The sequence below is a fragment of the Erithacus rubecula genome (assembly GCF_903797595.1).
Source record: "Erithacus rubecula genome assembly, chromosome: 26".
NCBI lineage: Eukaryota > Metazoa > Chordata > Aves > Passeriformes > Muscicapidae > Erithacus > Erithacus rubecula.
This window is the reverse complement of record NC_136678.1, coordinates 719,902-739,353: the sequence shown is the minus strand read 5'-3', so window position 1 is coordinate 739,353 and position 19,452 is coordinate 719,902. Positions and strand designations below refer to the sequence as shown.

Here is a 19,452-nt window from a genome sequence, read left to right as displayed (position 1 = left end):
CTGGGGAGCCTGGGCAGTGCCAGCACCTCTGGGGAAGAACCTTTCCTGGTATCCAGCTTGACTCTCCTCAGGTGCAGCACCAGACACACAACAAGTGTGTCACTATGTGACTAAGAAGATGGAAATAAAGTCACTGAGAAATGAGGAAACTCATGGAATGGAGAAAGGGAAAGATTTCACCAAACTCAAGAACCTCCAAGCTGCTGGAGTCACACTAGTGAATGGTACAATGCAGAAGAGCAGGTGTATAAGAAATTGTTATATTTTGGAAAATATTCACCAAGGCTTTAACAGGGGGAAGTCATGTGACAGAAAGCCACTGGAGTCTTTTGAGAGGTAAATAAGCACGAAGATAAGGAAGGGCCAGATGATACATGACATTCACCTCAGACACATGACATGATGTTTTGGGTTGTCCTGTGCAGAGCCAGGGCTCAGACTTGATGACCCTTGTGGGTCCCTTCCTCCTCCAGAGATCCTGTGAGTCTACCCACAAACATCTTCTAAAGGATTCTCACCAGGCCCCTCACTGCAGCTCCTGAAGCCACTGAGCTGCCCTGGTAGAGGGAAGATCCTTGCCCAATTACATGTATTTTTATGAGGAGACCAGAATATGAGACAGATCATCTTCCTGGAGAGCTCTGCAGAAAGCTCTCCTCTAGGTCTGTGCTACCAAATGTGCTACATAAAGGACCTGGAAGAGGAGAGGATCAATGAGGTGAAGTTTGCTGGTGATATTACTCAAGAGGTAAAGCAAAGGATGAACTTGAAGAATCTTACAGTACTAAGCAACTGCTGATAAAACAGCAGATGAAATGCAGTGCAGATCACTGGAGAGTGAATCACAGGCACAAAATACACCCAACGTCATGTAACAAAATGAAAGGCTCTGAGCTTATTACCGAGTTCAGGGAAAAGCTCTTAGGATTATAACAAATAGCTATAGGAAAATATCAGCTCCAAGCTCAGAAATCAAAGCATATTCCAGAAATTATTTGGAGTGGAACACAACAAACCATAAAATATCATTAGGCCTCTATATAATGCACCAGATTTTCAGTATATATGTATAAGAAATTTTAGTCTCCACAACTGAAAAAGATACAAGACATGAATAGGAAATGAATAAGAAAAAGCTCAACTTAAAAATTGAAAAAAAAACCAAAACAAGAAACAAAATCCACTCCCAGAAAACCCAAACAACTCACCCCAGTTTTCAATAGCATCTCTTAAGGATTTTTATGGCATCACAAATACAGTTTATGCTGTTTCTAGGGTACCACAGAAATAAACTCCTTGGGGGAAAAAACTGGCTGAAGAAGATTTCAGAAAGATAAAAAGAGAACAAGGTGTAAAAGGTTTGGGGAAACCAGAACACTTGTTCCACATTTGCTCCCCACAGCTTGTACCTTGACCCAGTGCAGCTGCAAAGCAGGGATGGAGCTGGGTAGGGAATCCACAGCCTGCAATTCCCAAAGCCAGTGGGACCTTCCAAAGGTCCCACCAGCACAGTCTAAGGAAGCCCAGCCCTGTCCCTCCTGTTCAGCAAAAAGAGTCAGAGACCAGATTTTACTGGGGAGAGATGAAACTAAAGCAGAGAAGGTGAAGAGTTCCAAAGAGAAGAGCCCAGCCACTCATAAAAATGTCTCTCATAAACACTCTTACAATTAAGCAAAGTAGGACTATTCCTGCATTTAGGTGGGAGACTCTAAAGGCAGAACAAGAACATAAAGGACACAGCACTGGGAGCACACACTGCCCCTGACAGCTCCCATGCTGCTTCCTGGGGTCTCTGTCTTCCATCACAGCATTCACTGATGTGTCATAGCATCAATGACTGGTACCATTACTTTTAATCTAACATTTCCATGCCCTCCTCTCTGTCCCCAGTGGGTAATTGAGGGTTGGCTGAATGACTCAGAGAGGTGAAACAGGAAGCAAACCCATGGCTCCAGCTGAGCCTGCTAGGCACTGGGGATTCTTGCCTTCTGGGGGAGTACAGACAAGCTTTGTGATGATGTTTAGAAAGGGATTAATTGTCTTTTCTAAAAAGCTCTGATAAACCTGGTCATGTCTCAGTGCAGAGGACTGGGTTTCTGTGACCTCTTCCAGCCACAGCTGGAACTCTCCAAGAGCAACCATCTGCCCTTACCACCAGTCTGGACTGGGGGCAAACAGCAAAATGCCAAACACATGGCAGCAGAAGAGTTTTCAGCATCCTACCACAGAAGTAGGAAGCACTGCTCCAAGTGCTGGAGATAGCATTCCAAAGCATTAGGAAACAAGTTTAGACAAACTGGAAAAGGGGTGAATGATTACAGACATGAGACCAGGCCAGAGCAGCATCAGCATAGGGGGTTGCTGGCTTCTCCTCCCAGGCTCCAAGGGACAGGACAAGGGCAAACAGCCTCAAGCTGTACCAGGAAAGGACATCAGGAAGAATTTCTCCCCAGAAAGGGTGGTGAGGCATTGGAAGGGGCTGCCCAGGGAGGTGGTGGAGTCCCCACCTCTGGAGATGTTTAAGGACCAACTGGACAAGGCTTTCAGTGCTCTGGTCTGGCTGACAACATGGGGTCATAGGTTGGACATGATGATCCTGGATATCTTTGGTTTAAGATCTTTGAACTTAATGGTTACATGACTCCATGTTTAAAATAAATAAATTATAAAACTAGCTTTGTCAACAATAGCTATCACCAAATCTCCAGGACTCTGAAGATTTGTTTCATCACCACATTTAAAAGATGCAGCAGTTCTTGTCTTAGGCTAGAGCTTGAACTGAAATCCCAAGCACAATTTGCAGGAAGCTGGGTGTGCTGTCAGCACATAGATTCCCTCCCGAGGGCTACAATCAATGCTTTGTTCCTTGTTTACTTTCTGCAACATTGAACAATTTTCTTACAGATTAACAGCACCTAAACTAAATGGAATAGATTTTGAGGACTGAGTTGTAGACTGTAGAGAAGCCAACAATTGGAGTAACTGTAAGACAGGACTTGGCTACAAGCACAGGGCTCCTTCTATAGCAGCTATTAATATAAGGGAACAAAAATAACTCCTGCAATATGCTCTGAAGTTCAAACCCTGGCTCTGCTGCTGTACAGGCTGGCACAATCCTGAAGTATCTCATCAAGAGACAGACACATTTACCACTTATCTTTTTCAGCACGAGGGAATGCTTGTTCAGAATGACTCAAATGATATTCATTTAAAAGACAAACCATATAGGGCTGTGAAGGTCAAATTCTGTTTGTAAATCACCCAAGAATGAAAAGCTAGTGTAGATGATGAAGAAAAGAGGAAATCCATCCCTTGTGTGAACACCTTGACACTGTGTTCAGTCAGATGTATCAGTTCAGGCTACTAAGAGCCAGGAAGAGAAAAATGCTCAAAACCTCCTGGATTGGGGAGATGATATCCCACACATATACATATTCTTTGCAGTTTAGAGGACACTATGAAATACAATCTTTATGCCATTGCAGCAAGTTACCCAAAAATTCAATAGAATTCCCCACTAAGCACAAAGAATTGACAGCATTTCTGCAGGGTAATATTGTAAGCCCTCTAAAAAGCAGTGGATTTTAATTTTAAAACTTTTGCTTTAACATTTGAGAAGGTTTTTGGCCATACTAGCTTCCCCCCATCTTGTTTTCTCTTCTTGACTCTCACCCACAATAAATATTTTTTTTTTTTAATTGCTCTTTATATCTTCCACCCATCCTAGAGTCTGGCAATCCAGAATTTAACTTATATAGTTAGAAGTCTACCTACCATACAGATTCTAAACACTTTGAAGCTTTTGGTATGAACTGTGTCCTAAAGAAATTAGTCCCACAGCTGAATTTTACACTGGATGAGAAAAAGTATTTGTTTTAAAACTCTGATGTCTTTGAACTCTTCTTTGTAAGAAAAAAACCAAACATCCCTAATGCCATTTTACATATAGTTTTGGAAACCTTTATCATATCTGTGCTTGTGGCTTTCTGTCAGTCAGAAGGAATCACAGAAGTTTTGCTCTTTCCTGTTATATAAACCCATCCATGACTTTGATCTCCTTGCTGTTATTTCCCATCTCTTTCCCTTAACTATATTAATTTTTTGAGATGGTAGAAAGAGAACTGCACATACTAATCTGCACCTGGGCACAATACAAGCTTTTCCAGCCTGTGACAGCTGGATTGGAAGCCACTGTTTCCCATAAACATTACTCCCAATTTACAGACCAAATTTTGCCAGCCAGTTTATCAGAAAATTGGCCAATATTGACACCCTTCAGGGCCAGCTCACACTTCACTATCTTGCAATCTGTGACCTCACTCTATATTCCCTTCCCTGTCTCATATAAAGATGTGCAGAGCAGCACAGACTCCAGAGGAGATGCACAGGGTAACTCTCCTTCCTCCTGCAAACTGACCCTTTATTGCCAGCCTTTTTTTCCTCTCTTTCAGACAACAATTACAAGATTTTATTTCACAACAGCTTTGTTTCTTAGAGCTTCCACAAAGAGATGTTGTCAAAAGTGTTCTGGAAATCCAAACATACCATCTCCACCAGATTTCTCCTCTCCACATGCTTGTTGCCTGCTTTGGGTTAATAATTTCCCAGGTTCTTCTTGGAGTCCCCTTTGGAAACTGTCACTGTCCTGGTGACATCCCCTGGTAGCTGCTTTCAGTGACACATTATACCAATGGATAACAGCTCAGTGACTTCATGTGCCAGTTCTAGTTGATGCTGAAGACCTGACACTTTTCATTTGTCTGAGCAGTTTTGGAACCTCTTCTGTCAATACTACAGCTTAGGAGAGCTCAGAAGGCTGAATTTTAATTTTTTTATCTAAAGAGATCTTGTACAGGAAAGACTGACAGCACACAGCCCTGGTATCACTGAGAAACACTACAAAACTATTCAGCACACAATGCCAAAACTGGGACAGATTTGTCACTTGAAACTATTTTGTTGAACTATATGCAAGACTCAGACTCTACCAATACATTCCAAAAAAAAAAAAAAAACCCAAAAATGGACATGGTGTGCTCCCCAAATAGTGCATGTACCTATTATAGTGATTTATGATAGAGAGGAGAATGTACACAGGCCACAACATGTGAAAGATGATGTGTCACAAGAAACAATATATCATTCTTTCTATTTTGAAATAATTGGGATTTAAATTCCACTAGATCATCACTTTTCAATTTTCCTCATTGGAAGTATCATTTCATAGATCCAGTACATAGATGCTTGCAGTACTATTTGTCTGCAGCAAATCTGCTCATCCTCATGCACCCACCTCTGCCTGTACACCCACCTGCCAGACCCAGGTGTGTGGGAACAGGCAAGGGGTGCACACCCCAGGAAAGGTTTAGGTGATCTACCCTGAAATTTGGAAGTTTCATGCCTGAAGCCTTTGCACAGAGGGTTGACACAGCAATACCTGAGAACCTCTCTCTAGAGCAGCATCTCATGTGCAGCTCAGATTGCACTGGGGATCACAGAATCACAGGACAGGTCAGCTTGGAAGGAACCCCAGTAGCTCATCCTGTCCCACCTCCCTGCTCAGTCAGAATCACCCCCAGAGTACATGGCCCAGGATTATGATAGATGGGTCTGAGATATCCCCAGTGAGAGGGACACTACACCCTCTCTGGGCAGCCTGTTCAGGTCTCAGTCACTGCCCAGGCAAGTTCTGTCTCATGCCCAGGTGCAACTTGCTGGGCATCAGCTCCTGCCCATTCCTCTTGTGCCAGTGTTGGTTCTCGGGGAGCAGAGCCTGGGCCCTGCAGACACTGACAGACAGGAGTGAGGTTCCATCTCAGCTGTCTCCTCTGGGGGCTGAACAGCCCCAGCTCCCTCAGCCTTTCCTCAGCAGGGAGATGCTCCAGGCCCTTCCTCATCTCTGCAGCCTCTGCTGGCCCCATTCCAGGAGCTCCAGGTCTCTCCTGTCCTGAGGAGACCAGACCTGGACACAGCATTCCAGCTGTGCCTCACCAGGGCTGGGCAGGACCCCACCCTGACCTGCTGGGAATGCTCTTCCCAGTGCATGCCAGGAGACCACTGGCCTTCTTGGCCCCCAGGGTACCTGGATGAAAAGTGGACCCCTGAGGACCTGGGGAACTCTACTGCCTTTCAGCTTTCCACTGAATTAATTAGATTAAGTGACAGAGGGTCTGGGAAACAAATGGCAGTTGGTAAGCAAGTGATGCAGGGCCAAGTGAAAAGCTCAAAAGCTCCAGGGCAGTTGGAACCCTCAGAGCAGTACTTTGATCCAGAAAGCATCTGGGCAGGCCTGGAGCAGCACCTGGGGATGCAGAGCAGCAAACCCACCTTGGAACTGCCCAGGAAGAGCAAAGAAAGTCCCACCTAGGATTATCCAAAGGAACACAGAGGCACAGGCTATCAAACAGGGCTGTTATCCTCACTATGTTATCCTCACCTCCTAGCCAGAGGCTACTCCACTTGGCTCAAGAGAGGGACTGCAGCTGCCAAGCCCTGCTCTCCCCTCTGCCCTACTTGCTGGTCTCCAAACCATGGCAGCCACTCACTTCTACCCACTAGCCCAGTTTCCTCACCCAGTGGCAGGAGCAGGGCTTTGCCTGCACCAAGCTTTGGCACTCAAAGCTACTCAAACCCAGCTCCCCAGGGTGGCACATGAGTTAGTTGGGCACACAGGACTGACTTGTGCCAAACCCATGGGACACTGAGGTTAAACTAGTGGGACTAAGACATTCTTTTTGCAAGGACCAAGCTGAGCGTGCTGACTTTCAGCTGTTCAGTCCTGAGCAGCCACTGCTCACAGGCTGTGCATGCTCCCCAGAGCCCAGCCCCTACCTGGTGCCTCCTGCACCCCCTTCCCATATTCAAATGGCACTGAGCAACAGTTAATATCTGAAGTGCAGGAGTGATTAAATTGGTAGCTGGACTGAAAGCAGAAAGGGCTCCACTAAAATGGGCTTGGGAGAAATGTCTGTTCAGCTTTATAGCATTTCCTACAGAGTCAGCACATCATAGCAGCAAGAAGCATTCCTCAGCAACTGGAAGGAATTGCTAAGCCCATTAATAAAATTAAGACAGCCAAGTTCAATAAGAGAATACATCCAACCTTAACAGCCACTGATGTCTGTGTTGCAGGATGGGGAAGAAGCATTCACCAAAGTGGGAGTAGAAAGCAGACATCCACAGTCATCATCTCTCTTGGGAAACATGACCTGGAGACACTTCTGATTGCACATCAGCTCCTGAAGAAAAGAGGTCAAGGCATGCCTTAGAACTGAACTGCTGCTGGCAGATAAGCCATTGGGAACCCATGGTGAAGTTGCTGTGCAAGTTTGCACCAAAAGTAGGGAAGGCACCACAGGTATGACACAACTGCTTGCTGGCTGTGCTTCTGCAGGACTGGATGCTGAAGAAGTAGGAGACAAGTCAAGTAGAAAGAACATATCCTATTTGCCTCCCAGCAGAGACTTCACCATGAAAAATCAGGGAAATAAGGAAATCAGGAAAATGTCCTTTGAATGGTTAGTTTGTGTTCACAGAGTATTCCGACCCTGGAATGTCCAAGCCCAGGTTAGACAGGGCATTGAACAACCTGGTTTAGTGGACAATGTCCCTGCCATGGCTGGAAAAGGATGATCTTTAAGGGCCCTTCCAACCCAAACCATTCCAGAGTTCTGTGATTCTAGAAATGTCTGACAGTCACTACAGAAGAGACAGAGGCAAGTATGGCTGAACCTTCCTGCAGACTCACAACTCCAGCAGCACTCCAGACAACAGCCCTGGTCCAACAAGCTGGACATGCTTGAGGGAACAGACTAAGTGCAGAGAAGCACAGACTTGTCCTGTCAGCTTCACTGTGCAGCACTGGAGCCTCAACCCAGGGAATGAGAGGGAAGCAATTACCAAGGACCACTATTGAGACCAGGTGGGATGCAGGCATTTTAAAAGAGAGCTGGCTGATGTCACTGTGAATCACTGTCAACTTTCAAAGGTCACAGTGACAAAGGAAGGCCTGATGACATGCAACCACCACCCCACAATGTTAGAAGGATCCAGGAAACATCAGACCTCTCAGTCTCACAGCTGCCCCTGGAAAGGCTGTGTAATAAATCCTCTTGACAGCCATTTCCAGCAGGAGGTGGAACAGCCAGTGTGGATTTGCCAGTGGCAAATCTTGCCTAACTTGATTGCCCTCCAAGCTGCTTGTGTGGAAGGTAGGAAAGTAAGTGTGGTACACCTTTGACACTGTCTCTGCCAGTGTTTTCAGCAGGCAGGAGCTGAACTGTAGGAGCAGATGAGTGATGTTGGTGAGAATATTAGGCTCAAAAGGTGATCAGCTGTACAAAGTCCAGCCAGCAGCTGATTACCAGCAGCATCCCTCAGGGCTGATATGGAATCAATACAAATCCATGTCTTCATTAACAAACTTGATTAACACCAATCATAGCACAGAGAGCACTCTCACCAAGTCTACAGATGATATCAAGCTGCTGGCACAGCTGGGGCAGGAGATCCTTCCCAGAGGGACCTACACAGACTGGACAAAGGGCCTGATGGTGAGTTTCTGCAGGACAGCTGAGGCACACAGTGTCCTGCCCCAGGACAGAATAAGCCCTTGCACCAGCACAGACTGGGGCAGCTGCCTGTAAAAGAGTTCTGCAGCAAACAACCTGCCAAGCTCTCAGGGAGAGAAGGGCACAGAGATCAGACAGCCACAATAAACTGCTTCTATGGACCATACACATAACTGTCTGGAAGAGACTGCAACAGTGACTTACTGCCTCTCAAAAGCCTTTGAAACAGGCCCTTTGAACACAACTTCTGCCCTTCAAAGCCTTGCAGGGTACACAGATTCCCCTAAAAGGACATGATGAGAGCATCAACCTGCACCAAGTTGAGCTGGCTGAAGCATGGAGCAGATCAGTCAGCTCCCTGAGAAGGCAGGGAGGGAGCATGAAGCCAGGGAAGAACTGAAAGCCAGCACCAAGCCATGGAACAGCTTTGAAGGTTTAACCCAGACACTGTCTTCTTTGAAAGAAAATCAGCAGCTCTTTCTACCTCTGTTCTAGAGAGCTATTTCAGCCCAGAATTCATACTTCTGCTTGAAATATCTGCTGCAGACTCTTAAAATCCACATCTTGCATAAAAAAAATGGAAGATGACCTGGTAATAGGCTAGATTCACTGCCATCAAGTTGCTCTGCATCTTGGCCAGTGAAATATTTTTTGGTTACACCAATGATTACATTAATACAGCGTGTCAGTCATACCAACATCACTTGTGATATTCATTAAAGGCTCAAGTAAGGGCCTAGGGTTCACCAGCACAGAAACTACCACTGGCATGTTCACAGCACTTGAAAAAAAAAAATTATGTCAGAGAGTTGGCAAGTGGAAGTGTGTCACAGGAGTCAGACTCCAACCCAGGCTCAGGATGTGCACCTCTTCCTGGACATGTGTTGGTTCTGCTAATGTGGCCAGTTGCTCAGATTTAGTTGCTATCCACAAAATCACCAAAGCTGTCTACACTGAGTGTGTCATCTCACTTACAGAAACCACAGAGCAAATGGGATAGAAAAAATGGCTTGTTAGATAAAAATTTGGAACATTTCATCCTCCAGTACCAAAACAGTATTTAAGGTAAATATTCTGATTAATTCTGTTGGTACAGGCAGGGTCTCTGCTAATGATGTAACTCAGAGCAATGATATAAATATATACATACACATAAACATTTGGGGATACCAAAATAATTAAAGCAAGCCATAGTACTCACAGCCAGATGGGTCAGAGCTCCCCTGTCCCACCAATCATCTAACAGGAAATCCCTATTTACATGTCTTGCATATAGCATCAAATTGTCAGAGGTCACAGAATCCCAGGCTGGTTTGGGTTTGAAGGGAACTTAAAGCTTGTTCAGTTCCACCCCCTGCCATGGGCAGGAACACCTTCCACTAGACCAGGTTGCTCCAGGCCCTGTCTGACCTGGCCATGGACACTTCCAGGAGTGGGGTGGCCACAGCTTCTCTGGGCAGCCTGTGCCGGGGCCTCCCCACCTTCACAGGGAAGAACTTTTTACCAATATCCAATCTAAACCTCTCCTCTTTTAGTTTAAAACTGTTCCCCCTTGTCCTATTGCTATCTGCCTGTGTAAAAAGCTGTTTTATGAAGTTCCCACTTTTTATAGTTGTCACTCAAGACAATTCATAATTAATAGCTGTTTTGGGTAAGGCTGACAATACATATGAATTGAAATCCTGGAAGATGAAGATGCTTCATACTTTGACTTCAGAATGTTTGAAATCAGCAGCACTTCTGGATGCTTCAATTCAAGCACAAAACCCATGTGGAACTGGGAGCAGCTTCCTGTGCTGCTTCACACTGGTTTTTTACATTGTTCTGGGGGATGCTACTCCATCCACAAGTCCAAACTAAACAGACATAAGCCAGGTTTGGGCAGAGCCACAGACAGCCTCACTTCCCATAACCAACCAACTACAACCCCTCACTAAACCAGCACCTGTGCTTAGACAAGCCTGGACTAGGACTTGCTGCTATGGCATCATTTCAGATGTAAAAAACCATCAGGCTTTGATATAAAATCACATTAACTGATACAGCAGGGAATGACAAATTATAAATAGGAGGTGGCTTCAGAGAGATTCCAGAAATGGATGGTGAGCAATCACTGTGGCAAATCAATGCTCTGGCTCAGGGGATCAGACAGGGCCCTGGTTTAGTTTTACCCTCAAAAGGCAGTGACACATAAAAAGCTAATGGCAGGTGGTCACTCTGCATTCTGTACATCTCACAAAGATTTATGAGCAAGGCTGAATGCTGGAAAAGCAATGCTGAAGCTGCTTGTGTCCCTCTGCAAGGTCAGCTTATTGTATTATAGAAACATTTCCAGTGAGTCTCTCAGAAGTTAAGAGTGTTCTATTTTGTCCAGCCACAGGAAACAACTACAAAAATCCCAAACAACTCAGCATTAAAGAAAAACAAATCATACCATTTACTCTTAAAAAGTGAATTTTCAGTTATTTTGATTGTTTTCAGATCAGCAAAGCCTACATTTAAAGCTGGAAGAAGACCAATTTTTCCAGAATTTGTTTAACAGGAAAACATTTAACAAGAGAACACATGGATGCATTTTCTAAAATACTGATCACTTGTAAGCACTGCACATTACAATCATTAAGAATGAAAACTGACATGAGAAATTATGTAGGTATCTAAATCAGGAATTTTGATGTTCTTGATTGTCAACAGCTTGATGTGAAAAGAGAAACCTGACTCCCAGGATCTGGCTGTTGGCAATGTGTGGCATTGTGCTCATTAGCCTGGAAAGCAGAAAAGCAAATTTTCTCTGAAAACACATTTTAAGAATTAAGTATTTAAGAAAGGTCATGTTTCACCACAGTAAGAGATGGGGACATCTCAGGAGTAGAGGGAGGAAATAAAATTTGGTTCCCTGAAGACGTGTAGGTAGAGCTTCATCTCACAGCCATACTCTGGGTCCCACTGCTTCCATTCCAAGTTCACAGCAGCTTGAAACATCTCTGCACAGGCCTGGACAGACTATACTCACTGAGCTTATTCTTAAGTCCATTCATGCTGAAGTGAGTCCCACGACAACAGGCACCTAAATCCCCATTAAATTGTTCCTTCATAGAATCACAAACTGGTTTGGGATGGAAGAGACCTTAAAGTTCATCTCATTGAATGCCCTGCCATGGCCAGAACACCTTCCACTAGACCAGGCTGCTCAAAGCCTTGTCCAACCTGGTTTCAAAACCTTCAGCAAGTGAAGTTTTCCTGCTAAGGCACATGGCCCAGCTCCTCCAGAGAGCTGCACCTTTCCTCCCCACACAGATCAGTTTGCTGCAGCCCAAGAAAGGAGATTGCAGGGACAGCTGTGGCACCTCCCAGAAGAACAGCTGAAAATAAACTGCAGACTCAGATCCCAGGATTTCTGCTGGGCACCCTCACTGTGCTGGGGCCATACCATCAGCACCAGGTCAAACACTTTACTCAGCTGGGGATCCTGGCACTGCATAGCAGGGGCTGCCATTCCCCTCAAAGGCTCTGGGTTTCTCTTTCATTTTTTACCCCAGACCTCTGCACAAACACTGTTTTTTAAAAAACATGTTTCAGAATTTTTAATGCTCCACCTGCCTTCATTTGTATTCAAAAGTTAGAAAGAATAAAATACCAATTTATACAACCACTTATGTAATATTCCTCTCTCCCAACCTTCTTAAAACTGATTGCTCTAATATGCACAGTCTGACATGCCTTTTTGACTTATGGTATATAATAATCCTCAGCTGGGAGCCAGCATACCAACTCAGAAGTCCTATATTTTAATATTAGTCAGTTATTATCTCAATGCACTACAAAACACAGTACTTGTGATGTCTCACAAGCCCCACAGTACCTAGTTTGAATTCTAAATCTCTAAAACTGTTTGAAATAGAAACAGATCTCAACTCCAACACTCCCCATTAAAAAATGCAAAAGGCAGTATAAATTGCAAAAAATAATGTCAGGATGATGGGAGTTTAATCTAGGTTACAGCTGGAAGTTCTGCACATAAATGTACTGAATGTTTGAGCACAAACACTGACTGTTTCCAGCCATGCCAGCAAGAGCTGCAGGACCCTGTGCTGCAGGAGCAGGGACTGTCCAGGCACTGCACTCATTGCTCATTCCTGCATTTTTGCTGAGCTGGCTTTCAATCTTATCAAACCATGTTGATTCAGACAAGTATGCAGCATGGAAAACTTGTCTCCACCTCTCATGCAGGCTCAAGAATTTCATCTGCACAAGTCAGAAAGCTTTCAGCATACATTAGGCACAACAAGCTTTCCCTAAAATATCTTTGCTTTCCAAATGAGCTCTCCATGTGAGGCCAGAACTCCAGACTGCCCAGCAGTTCCAGTGGAGATGAGAACCTTTCCATGGGCAGGGTCCCAGGGTCAGCACTTCAGGCTGCTGACACGAAGGAAGTTGTTGCTGAAGATCCCACCAGCTCCCTTGTTCAGTGTTTATGGGGAGCAGTGGAGCCTGACACATGGAATCACTGGATGGGATAAACAAAAACTGAGGAAGGAAGCTATGAAGATGCTCATTTCCCCTCCCAAATATCCATCTACTTACTAAAATGCAGTTTCCTCCCAGGCATCTAATATTGATTAAATGATGTGGCTGTCTTCAGCTTCCAGCAGCCAAACCAACCAGCTGAAAGTGCCCCAAACCAAACTAGGGGAAGGTTCCCTGCCCTGCTGCCAGGAGTAGCAGCTCTCCCAGGCTCTAACTGCAGCTCAAGGTTAGTTTGTGTAGTCTAGAGTTAATTCTGCTCACTGGAGGTTGCTTGGAAATAAAAATGCAAGGGAAAGACAACTGAACCCTTGATGAAAACATCAAGGCAAAACAGGGACTGAGCAAGTCAAAATGAAGAAAATAAAGGCATGAGGTTGATAAAACAGCACTTCAGATTTTAACTATTTTGTCTCATAAATTTCTGCTGTATTGTAGTCATCTTCCAAACTCTCTTACTTGATTCAGAGAGCTGTGGGATGGCCCATGCTACTGAATTCCCATTTATAACTGAAACCCAAAAACCCCATTTCACTCACCCTAGTGATAAACTCTATTTTTGACAGTGCCATATTTCACTTTGATGAGCAATGTTACATGCAGCACAAGAAACTTGCAACTTTATTTTTCCTGGCAGAAGAACACCTTCAGAAAAGAACTCTGCACAGCCTGGTTGGAAAGGTATGACTCTCCCTAGATAACCTTCTATTCCAGGAATTAATGTATTTTTAGGCAATGCAGCCACCCAATCTTTTAAAATGCAACCTGATTTATGATGCTATCATCACCAACTTAAAGATCAGAAGCTGAACTACCTGAAACCACAGCTGTGATGCCCCAAAGATGGGGCACCTGAACATTCACTCCAGAGCTGTCATGCCACTGATGTGTTACCTCCTCACCTTCAAGGTACAGACTGGCTGTTACCTTTCAGTGATCAACAAATTTTGTGTCCAGAGAAGGAACAGAGCTGGGGAATGGGCTGGAGCAGCAGAGGGAGCTGGAGGGGCCCAGCCCAGAGAAAAGAAGGCTCAGGGGGGACCTTCTGGCTCTGCACAACTCCCTGACAGGAGGGGGCAGCTGGGGAAGGTCAGGCTCTGCTCCCAGAGACCAGGGGACAGGATGAGAGAGAATAGCCTGAAGCTGTGCCAGGGAATTATAGGTTGAATATTAGAGAAAATTTCTTGCCAAAAGAGTGGTCAGGCCCCGGCACAGCTTGCCCAGTGACATGGTGGAGTCACTATCCCTGTGACAGACCATCAGAAAGTGTACAGCTGTGGCACCCAGGGACATGGCTTAGTGCTGAACATGGCAGTGGTGGGGGAATCCTTTCCTCCTTCCCCTCAGTCCCCAGATTGTGTTCCAGTGTTAGCACCTCAATGACTCTTCCAACAGTCTCCAGAATGCTGCTGTGGGGCAGAGTGTTCTCTATTACCTCTGTCTGGCTCCTGCACTGTTCAAAAATTCTGCTGCTTCCTGCTTTGTTACAGCTGCACACAACCTGTATGAGGAAATGGCAAACTTGCTGAGCAGCAAGTGAAAACTGCCCAAACTTTTTGAGACACATGCCAACATATAAAGCTCTGAGGAGTAGCCAGACATGCCTGCAGTTTTACAGCTCTGGCTCATAAGGAGGAATAACAAACTGAGAACAACAAACAGCCTCCACCTAACCCAGAGTCACTGCACAAAGTACCTGCCTATTCAGGAAGCAGCTCCTCAATTAGTACAGCCACTCAGCACCTGAAAACTAAGTCAACAGCAAGTGCCAAGGTACTGCACAGTACTGTAAATGACACAGGAGTTATTTCATCAGCAACTCACTTCTCCTTGGAACAGGCCAAAGGGAAACAGAGAGTAAATCATCAAAAGGCAGACAGAGGATAAACAATCTTTGCTGTCATCCTTTGTGAACCAGTCCTTGAAGACAAACAGGCATTGCTGTTATTACATTGGGAGATGCTTTCCCAACTAGAACCAGCAGAATGCTTTTCCCTTAAGACTCAATTTTCATAAAGTTTACTCTTTGGTTTTATCTGTCACCCAGGAGACAGAGGAGCACCTCATACCCATTTCCCACCACCAGCAAACATTAGAACAGTTCAACTCCCACCAATAGTTCATTTCACCAACTGGGAGCAGCTTTCTTGATGATTTCTAAATGTTCATTCACATTTAACTAATATCTCCCTTTCCATTCTGCATTAGACACAAAACCCTTGCCAAAATCAATTCAGTGTATATAATCTAAATAAATCATTGAAAATACAGGACTGATATTCATCCAGCAACACTCTGCAGGCACTGAGGTAGACAAAGTACAGCTGAAGCCACCCTAAAGGCTTCAGACACAGGCTGTGGTGCAGGTCTGTGCAGCAACTGATGCCTCCAAAGAGGGCAGTGACACAGGCTGCAGGCTCAGAAACATCACTTGTCATTTAAAAGGTTATTTTCAAAATACAGCTTTGTGGCTATAAATAGCCAAGGCAGCTTCTCACACACAAGTACACAATGGCTCTTAGCCACAGTGGCCCAGATACCAGAGCAAGTGTAATTTTACCTTTGTGAACACACACAGTATTTGGGGCCACCCTGCGCTCCAAACTAACCCAATTTGTAAGATTGGCCTTAGGTTTTGTGGGAGCAGCTGCCGACTCTGACAAATTAAGTCAATTGACTTGGTTAACCCTTCCATTACCTAAAAAGACCTGATTGCTCATCGAGAGCAAGTTTCATATATTAAATTCATATATTAAATTCTTTTACCTGATCTTTCTGTCAACAAAGCCAGCTCTTTTCTATGTGAAGGATTTCCTTCCTCATTGAGTGGCCATTTGGTTGCACAGATACCAAACAAGATCTGACTGTCACTACCATCTGCCCTGTAATATAACATTGTGTTTCTAATACTAAGAGAAGTTATTTAAATATCCCTCCATGTACTACATCATTCCAGTTGTCAACCAGTGCTCTGGGGATCCCCAGCCTAACTGACCTCGGCTGACGCTTTACCATAGGCAGCATTATTGTCAATATGAAAATAAATCTATGTTGGGCAGATTCAGAGAAAGAAACTCATAACAACCTCCCTGACCATGCTAATAAACATTTTCATCTGATAGAGATTTACAGACTCAGGATGCACATGGACAGCATAACCTTTAACAAAACAGTGTTTGTTCCATTTGAGTGTGCAAGAACATCTTGTCACTCTTCAGCAAAACAGTTATTACATCCATGGACATTGGAACAAAGTTTTTATTCCAATCACAGTAAGGTCACCCTCCCTTTTTGTCAAGTTTGTGAAGAAACATTTCACATAAGCAACTGGCTGGTATTGTCAGCATCTGCTCCACCACTCACTCATCCAAGCATCAAGCCCTAGGTGTTACTGGTCAGTACCACCCGATACTGTGTTCCCAAGGCACATATGATACAATTCTGTATTCTTTAGGTATACAGAATTCAATCTGCAGCCTGCCTGTCAGTACATGGCTTGCCATGGTCTCCAGGAGTGTGACCTTGCTGAGCTCACTGCCTGCCATCAGAGTCCAGTGCCCTTCACCAGACACCTCACATTACCCACAGCAGCAAGAAACCCAGCCCTCCTAAACGGATCACAATCGATCCTGGCTGGATACCCCTCATGAAGTCATCCCAACTCTGCCATGTATCCACCTTAAATTCAGCCTTCTTGGCTGCCAAAATGCTTTCAATAACCAGCTTTTCAGTGGCTGGTTCTTACCAGTATCTACAGGACTACTTATTTATCTGATAATAAATGTACATGTGCTGTACCGGAGGTTACCTAATGCAGGGCAATTTATTTGCTGTTGCTATACCAAACTCCACAAATAACCAAGAAAAAGGCCCATCCATTACAAAGGTCACTGCTTTGCCAGCTGAACTCTTATTCAACCTGACAGTCTGCAAGCTTACACGCTCTTTGCTTCAAACTTATTTTTGGAAGTCCAAACCAAAATGAATAAATCTCCTTGCCTCTTGTTCCCTGACAGCCGGGAGCCAGCAGGCTCCTGAACCATCTTGTACATGTCCCAAATGCTTCCGTAACATCAGCCCAGCAAGGAAGAAATCCTGATTAACTCAACAACTATCCTGCTATTTGTGCTGTTAACATTTTATTCTTTACAAATACATTAGTTCCAGATGTTATTCCTGAACTGTGCTTTTTTTTCCCCACTCCTGTTGCTACACTACACGCTTAATCTACACTAACTTGAGCTAAGAAAATTTTCTTCATGAAGCTGGCCTGGATCCAAATCAGATTCATTTCACTGACCAGATGCACCAATCTGGGACACTGATTTCACACGCCCTGCTAAATTCTCAATCAGTCTTGGACAGCAACAGGTTTTTCAATATTCTGGGGCGGCAATTTTGCACATTCCTTCACATTCCTGCTCATTTATACAAGAGCAGCAAAAGCTACTGCTGGAACACAGCACATGTTTCTTGACAGTCAAGGCTTTACTGCTCTGTAGCCAATTCCTGCGACCACTTTGTACCATCTTCACATTTGGACGAGTATTAATAGAATCTATGTTGCTTATCGGCCGTGTGGCCACTCTGCTCTCTGCCAAGGAGGAGTTTGGGGAGTTTCAAGGCAACTCTGATAAAACACAATGCAGGAATTGGCCAGATACTTCAGACCTTGCAAAATTCGCACTCCTCCCAGGAAATTTTCCCGGCACTTCAGGAGACCCCAATCACATCCCAAGTTTTCAAAAAATTAATAAATCGGCCGCCTGGTCATTACCGCAACCCTGCCAGCCCCCGCTTTATTTTGCTAATTAACCTACTTAATAACCGTGTGAGAAGTTGGTACATCTCACTGCCCGACTGGAAGCACCTCGGTCTGTGCTGTGACACAGCCCGAACGCGGCGGACGGGGCTCAGATCACAGCGTGCTGAAGCCTTTGTTTACCGGCAGCCGGCCGGGGCTGCAGGTACCGCTGTGCCCCCGGCCCGGCGCCGACCGAGCGCACGCACAGCCGGGCCGCCCCCCGGCCGCGGTACCTGGTGCAGAGCTGTCAGCCCGTCCACATTGGTGGTGTTGATGCGGGCGCCGCGGCCCAGCAGTCTCTTCACCTCCTCGGTGTCGCCGCTGGAGCAGGCGGCCAGGAACACGGCGCCTTCCTCGAAGCGAACGCGGGACCCTCCCGCGCCGCGGTGCCGGCCGCGGCCGCCCCCCGCCGCCACCGGCTCCTGCTCTGTCAGGGAGCCCTTCCAGCGCCGCAGCTGCTCGGCCCGCCGCAGCCGCGCCGACTCGGCCCGCTTCCCGCCCAGGTGCTCCGGCTCGGACATCGCCGCCGCCGCCGCTCTGAGGGCCGCGCGGGGCCGCGCCGCGCTCAGCCCGGAGCGGGGCGCAGCGCCCCCGCCGCCATCTTCGCTACGCCCCCGCCGCCGCCGCGCCCGCTCCGCGCGCGCCCCGCGGCACCCCGGGACATGTAGTTCGGGCGGGGGCGGCGCCGCACCTGCCCCGGGGCGGCCGCAGCTCCCGGCGGCCCCCGCGCGGCGCCTCACCTGGGCGCGACCGGGACTACAACTCCCGGTGGCCCCGCGCGCGGGCGTGGTCGGACGCCATTGCTGTGGCTTCCCCGGGTGCCGCCCTCCCCGATGTCACAGAATCCCGGGATCGCTGAGGGTGGAAAGTACCTGCGGGATCATGGGTTCCCCCGTGCCCGATCGCCATCTGGTCACCCACCCGGAGCACTGAGTGCCACGGCCAGTCGTCACTTGGACGTCGTGCCTTCAGGGATGGGGACTCCATCACTGCCCTGGCCAGCCCCTTCCAATGCCTGACCGCCCTTTCGGTAAAGAAATTCTTAGTCATATCCAAACGAAACTTTCCTCTGGCACAACTCGATGCCGTTTCCTCGTGTCCTGTCCCTGTTCCCAGAGCAGAGCCCGAGCCCCCCAGGCTGTCCTCTCCTGTCAGAGGGCTGGGCAGAGCCACGTCCCCCCCGAGCCTCCTTCTCCAGGCTGAGCCACCCCAGCTCCCTCAGCTGCCCCTGGTGCTCCAGACCCTTCCCCAGCTGCTTTCTTTTCTCTGGAGTCTCAGGACAAATGTCCCGCTGCCGTCGGGACAGACAGAGAGGTGCGAAGCTCTCAGAGCAGCTCAGTCCAGCCGCCGCCAGTCAGACAAGTGGCTGATTTTATTGAGATGCTGTCTTCACCCGTAGATATGCAAACAAGAACTAAGAAAAAATCATCAGTAGGTCTGCGAAAACTTTTTAACCCTGGCACAAGGAATATTTTTAAAAATTAAAAAAAAAAAAAAAAAAAAAAGCATGGAGTTCTGAAAACCTTCATGAAGCCAAATTCATCCTACTTGAAA

The 19,452-nt window shown here is 46.3% G+C and overlaps 1 protein-coding gene across 8 annotated transcripts in view; it reads right to left on the bottom strand.

Moving 5' to 3' along the window:
• Positions 1 to 18,595, bottom strand: part of PPP1R12B (protein phosphatase 1 regulatory subunit 12B) — a 133,518-nt gene extending 114,923 nt beyond the window's left edge. For 4 of the 8 annotated variants that reach the window (XM_079327108.1, XM_079327106.1, XM_079327110.1 and 1 more), the window contains exon 1: positions 18,132 to 18,595. In XM_079327108.1, the coding sequence (XP_079183234.1) occupies positions 18,132 to 18,419 (288 nt within the window). In that variant the 5' untranslated portion in view covers positions 18,420 to 18,595. The remainder of the gene's footprint in view (positions 1 to 18,131) is intronic. The other 4 variants (XM_079327111.1, XM_079327107.1, XM_079327112.1 and 1 more) reach the window with 4 other exon arrangements.
• Positions 18,596 to 19,452: the final 857 nt, after the last annotated feature.